Source organism: Dendropsophus ebraccatus, chromosome 1, assembly GCF_027789765.1.
Source record: "Dendropsophus ebraccatus isolate aDenEbr1 chromosome 1, aDenEbr1.pat, whole genome shotgun sequence".
NCBI lineage: Eukaryota > Metazoa > Chordata > Amphibia > Anura > Hylidae > Dendropsophus > Dendropsophus ebraccatus.
In genome coordinates, this window is record NC_091454.1 from 72,636,233 (window position 1) to 72,641,861 (window position 5,629).

A 5,629-nucleotide genomic window follows, 5' to 3' on the forward strand; every position below is an offset into this window, starting at 1 on the left:
GATGCGACCAAAAATGCGCAATTTTGCACTTTGGGATTTTTTTGCGCTGACGCCGTTTACCGTGCAAGATCAGGAATGTGATTAATTAATAGTTCGGGCGATTACGCGCGCGGCAAAACTAAATATGTTTATTTATTTATTTATATTTATAAAATGGGAAAAGGGGGGTGATTTGGACTTTTATTAGGGGAGGGGATTTTTTATTAATAAAAACACTTTTTAACTTTTTTTTTTTACTGTAACTAGAAGCCCCCCTGGGGGACTTGTATATAGACAGCACTGATCTCTCATAGAGATCAATGCTGTGTATATACACAGCAAAGATCGATTAGATCGGTCATAGATTACTATGGCCTGCTGCAGGCCATAGCAATCTATTGCCGAGCCGGGATCAGCGTCATTCCGACGCTGAGGCCCGGCACGGGCAGAAGAACGGATCTCCCCCCCGCGATCGCATCGCGGGGGGGAGATCCGTCCCACTAGACACCAGGGACGTGCGGCGCAGTGCCTCTAAATGCAGCTGTCAGGTTTGACAGCTGCACTTAGAGGCTTAATTAGCCGGCGCGGGTCCCGGCTAATAGAGGCACTGCCCGGCTGCACGTGTCAGCCGGGATCAGCGCCGTTCAGAGCGGGGTCCCGGCGGGACCCTGCTCTGAACACCCCGAGCGGCACCATGACGTATCAGATACGTCATGGGTCGCTAAGGGGTTAATGCTGGGTTTACACGAAACGATAATTGGCCCGATCGTATGATTAACGATGTCGGAGTGACGTTGAGATATAAGTGATGCCAGATGTGTCTGGCAATGGCCTATCCTCTTTTTTCTATTAAAATGTGCATGTTGGTTGTGTTGACACTATGGCCTCTGTTTAGCATAGGAGGGTTACATTGGCATGATGGATGGCCTCAATTAGACTGTAAAAAAGCCAAAAAATGAAGTATAAAATATATCAGGAGACTGTTTTCCCAGTAAAAAACAAAACATACACCGTATATTGTATGTTTTTTATTGCTCGCCTATAGCTGACAGAAGTCACTGTATGTAACAGGCTTCATTAAAGGTAATAAACTAAGCATTACCTTTTCATGATGTATACGTTAAGTAGATGCCATAATGGCCTATGGAGGATGGATGCCATTAATCACCTCTGCATTTACAAGCTTGTCATTGCACCTTTCATGAATAGAACTGTACAGAAGGCAGATAATAGAATAGGAAGACTCAGGTCTTATTACATAAATACATGTACTCATTGGACCACTGCAAAATGTTAAAAACCTGTTAAACCACTTCCCTGCAGCAGTGAAAAAACCCTGTAGCATAAAATGCATGTGTCATCATGATAGCAGCTTCTACTCACTAGTGTACAGAGGAGATAGATTTATTATTTATTGCCTCCTTACAAAACACCAGGCAACATCTACATTGATAGGGCAGATTTCTCAAGAGATGCAAACAGAAAATGGAGCAGCTGCCTATAGGAACCACTCCAGGTGTAGCTTTCATTTAGAAAAGGTCTGCTGACATAAGAGATGAAAGCTTAGTGGTTGCTATTGGCAGTGCCTTACTTCTCTTCTGCACAATTGGGAAAGCTTTCACGGTTGCACACAGTTTCTTATAGATAATTTTTATTACAAAGTATATGAACAGAACCTACCAGGAATACAAATGGCCTCAACAAAAGAGCTGTCAACAGAAACCATGGAGAGATTATAAAACTTTCAAGATAGAGGTTAAACAAGGAGTGTAGCAAAACATGTTAGCAGTAAGTTGTGTACACAGTTTGGTGCAAGTCTAACCAAAAGGGGCAGGTTACATATGGAAAACATACATTAAAAAACAGTTCTTCAAAATATAAGAAAAAAATCCCTCCTCTATTTAAAATTTTAATTACCTCCCCCTTACCATATATTATATTTGGTATCATGTGAAAATGTAAAAAACTAATGAAATTATATCATTCCTGATCCCACGGGGCCAATGTAATTTACATAAACCGTAAAAGTGTGAACATAGGACTCACACGGCCGCAGAATTCTGTCCGTACACAGACTCCGTTCTGCGGACTGGATTTCGGAGCTCCCAGCATCATGATTAGTTATGATGTCGGGAACTCCTAAACTGTTTAAAGTTCGCAGTAGTGTACTGAAAGAGAAAAAATAAATACATTTCTATATATTTTGCATCATAAAAAAACAGCGATCACAGGGACATTAAAAAAAAATTACATTGAGTAGCAGCAGTAACGGTTGATTCCGCCCCTTCTCTTACAACCAACAGCTGCTTAAGTCCTGTGGCATGCAACACTATCAATAATAAGCCTCCCCCTGAGGTCTTTATTAATGCATGTTAGCATTAGCATAGGCATTGGACTTGCAGATGCTAAGCATGCAACAGCACCAGCGAAATGTATCTGTGCCAGCATCAGGGCTTGAGCATCCCTGCAGTTCCCACCAGCCATGGTGACAGCAAATGTTTCACAATGTCCCTTACTGCTCCTGCTACTCAAATGAAAATAAAAAATAATTTAAAAAAAAAAGTTACAAAAATATATAACTTTATTTAAAAAAAGTAAAAAAAAAAATCCATTGACAAATTCCTTTAAGAATTTTTTTTTTTACATAAACATCAGATCTTATGTAATTGTTGAAGTCTGGCTTTGTAGTCTTTACAATCCACTATAATTTGTACTTCTCTGGTAGTGAGATCTTCTGGTCTTGAGTTCAGGCTTTTTTAGCGACATATACTTATTTCACAGTGAGGTCTTAGTTGATGCTTCCAGTGCAGTGAAAACAATTTTAAAATAAACCAACAAAATTTTTTTTGTGTAGGTAATCTCTTAAGTACAGTATGTGCAAATTTGCAGTAATAACAAAGAAATTCACTTAGCAGTCAGCTCATTAGCCCGATGCCTTTTAACTATGCTCTTTGACACTCCTCCGTGGGTGCCTAGAAAAGCTGGGCCCAGTCCTGGGAAACTTCTCATAATTTCCCTGGATCGGATCCAGCGGCACTGTTAAAAGGCATCCGACTAATAAGCTGACTGCCCACACAATGAAGTGATTCACTTCATTATTACTTTAAATTCACTCAACCCATAAACTGTTGATGTTATGCATATTATCATAACATGAGCGTTCAATTGATCTGTATGCAGTTAAAGAAAAATATACAGATATGCAAACATGATTATTCACAAACATCTACATTAATTTACTTCCGGAATGTACTTAAAGAGTACCTGTCATTTACAAAAACGTTTGATGTATCACAGGGACATCTTACAGCAACAAGAAAGCCCAACAGCATCCAGATTTTTCTGTACTTGAACATTCATCAAGATTTATTGCATGTCCACTACAACTGGAAGCTGCTGGGCTTCCTTTTTGGTGCAAGTTGAACTAAAGCCTTCACTTGGGAATTTTGGCATCCCAGTGTGCCCATTCGTAATCTGGCCTACTAAATATTCTCCTATGGCGCTTTTGGACTTTGCCTACAAATGATGTGTCACAGGGACATGTCAAACGTTTTGACCTGTCAGGTGTCTTACTACAGAAACCCCCACCAAACAGGAGAATGAGCTGTCAATCATCTCCATCCTGTAGAGTGGCAGGAGGGAGATTGCTGGGACCGTGGAAGTGATATATATTAATCATCAGCAGGAGTCTCAGAAATGAGACCCCGACTGATCAAAACTCCTTGACATGTCAAAAGGTTTTCTAAATTACAGTGTCCAGTTGACGTCTCTCTATATATGTACCCAATACAATGATAATTTATATACACAAGAGATTTATTTTTCATTAAGCACTCATGAACTAGTAAGAGTGAAGTCCTTTAAATCAGCCAAAATGCCTTCTCAACCGTTCCTCATCTCTGCTTTATTGTACACGTGGCTTCAGGGCTGCGATAACAACACCAGCCATAATGGCGGCAACTGTAAATCCTTGAGAAAGAATACGTGCCCGCATCAGCAGCTGGGATTGTCTTGTTTTACCCTGTTTGAAGGCAATGAGCCCATACGTCAAAACGCCCGCAGTGGCCAGGCATCCTAGGGGAATGGAGAGAAAAGTGACATTTAGTTAGCATTATTTATATATACTATATATGCCTGCAGTGTGGTTAGCATTTTCCATAACTCCCAAACAGTAGTGGACACATTTTACTATACAAAATCCTATAAATCTATATAGTCCAGTGCTGCATTTACATTTTATGTGTACTCTGATCAGTGTGAAATCCATCCCCTCACTTACAACCTCTAAAAGCCAGTACACTGAGCCAAGATAAAGATTAGTTTCTCAATGTACTGGTTACAACGTAATACTACTTACTTTCCACTAGTTCTAGTTGCCAGCCAGACCAGTGGCTACAGATCACAGGAGTGGAAAACTGTTGGCTTGAGATATTAGACTGATGGTCAGAGTGGGACTTGCGCCAATTAAATGCATTGCAATGAGGCTGTAACAGGACTGTCTGAATTAGGTCACATGTTATTTGTTTTCCATCTGGTTCTCATGATCACTGAGGGTCCCTGAAGACCACTGATCAGACACCTATTCTGTAAATAGGGTTTGAACGGCCGTCATGGGAAAACCCCTTAAGGGTGCGTTCACACCTACAGGATCTGCAGCAGATCTGCAGCAGATTTTATGCTGTGTTCAGTTATTTAAATGAAATCTGCTGCAGAAAATCAGCTGCAGATCCTGTAGGTGTGAACGCACCATTAATGTATATTACATAATGTACATTATATAGTTTTTAATGCAGAAACGTTCTAGATTTCTGCTTAAAAACCAAACCATAAAACCTTGTGGTGTCACCTTAAAAATCCCCAGCTCCCCTGTCACTTCTTTCCACATGTTTATCCCCTGTGTGACTCTCCAGCTGCTGCAAACCTACAGGACCCAACCTGCAGCTGTCAAGGCTGTCCAACACATGGGGAGCACCAACCATAACCTCTAGTCTAGATGAGAGGGTCCCCAACCCAGTAGGTGTCATAAACAGCACTAAGCTAAAAGTGAGGAGCTGCCCTTTAACATCCCTCTTAAGAGTCCCCCCTCCAAGATCTGAAATGGAACACTCCAACAAGACTTCAGAGTAGGTCAGCACACATGACAGCCGCAGCAGTCCACCAGCCTGCTCCCTGTACTCACCTAATGGCACGAAGGGGTTCTCCCGGACTTTCCTCATGAACTTGGTGGTAAACTGCTCCCTCTCCCTATAGGGTGTCGGTACAAACCCTTCTATTACCGGGGGCTGAGGCTCCGCCATGTTTATACTTCTATACACTGTCAAGGGCACGCTCCCAAATTATCCACTCACCGACCAATGGGAAACCGGCACAGGCCGCCCAATAACAGCGGCGACACAATGACAACTTCTGGTCACGTGCGCTCTCAGTGTCACGTGGCTACGGAAAGTCGGAGCATACCGATACTCTCCTGCTTAGAAAGGTAATGTGCTGCGCCACCTACTGACGCACAACAGTAATACAGTACAATGAGAGGAGCGAAGCAGCAGCTGTAAAACCTGACTATGCTGTTATGTTATACACTATATTCACTATATGTTATGGTCTAGAGAAGAATAGTGAAGCAATAGTCATTCAATTCCCCTGCAAAGAA

At 41.7% G+C, this 5,629-nt stretch overlaps 1 protein-coding gene across 1 annotated transcript; it reads right to left on the minus strand.

Moving 5' to 3' along the window:
* Positions 1–3,777: 3,777 nt before the first annotated feature.
* HIGD2A (HIG1 hypoxia inducible domain family member 2A) lies at positions 3,778–5,381 on the minus strand. The gene is made up of 2 exons (XM_069972811.1): positions 5,159–5,381; positions 3,778–4,053 (listed from the first exon to the last, which is right to left on the minus strand). The coding sequence occupies exons 1-2, from the start codon at positions 5,274–5,276 to the stop codon at positions 3,884–3,886; spliced, it is 288 nt and encodes a 95-aa protein (XP_069828912.1). The 5' UTR covers positions 5,277–5,381; the 3' UTR covers positions 3,778–3,883.
* Between the last annotated feature and the right edge of the window lie 248 nt (positions 5,382–5,629).

Excerpts from the sequence above, each read along its gene's own strand:
- HIGD2A (XM_069972811.1), bottom strand. The coding sequence starts at position 5,276 with ATGGCGGAGCCTCAGCCCCCGGTAATAGAAGGGTTTGTACCGACACCC. Across the intron at positions 4,054-5,158 it reads GAACCCCTTCGTGCCATTAG|GATGCCTGGCCACTGCGGGC; the intron begins GTGAGTACAGGG and ends CCATTCCCCTAG.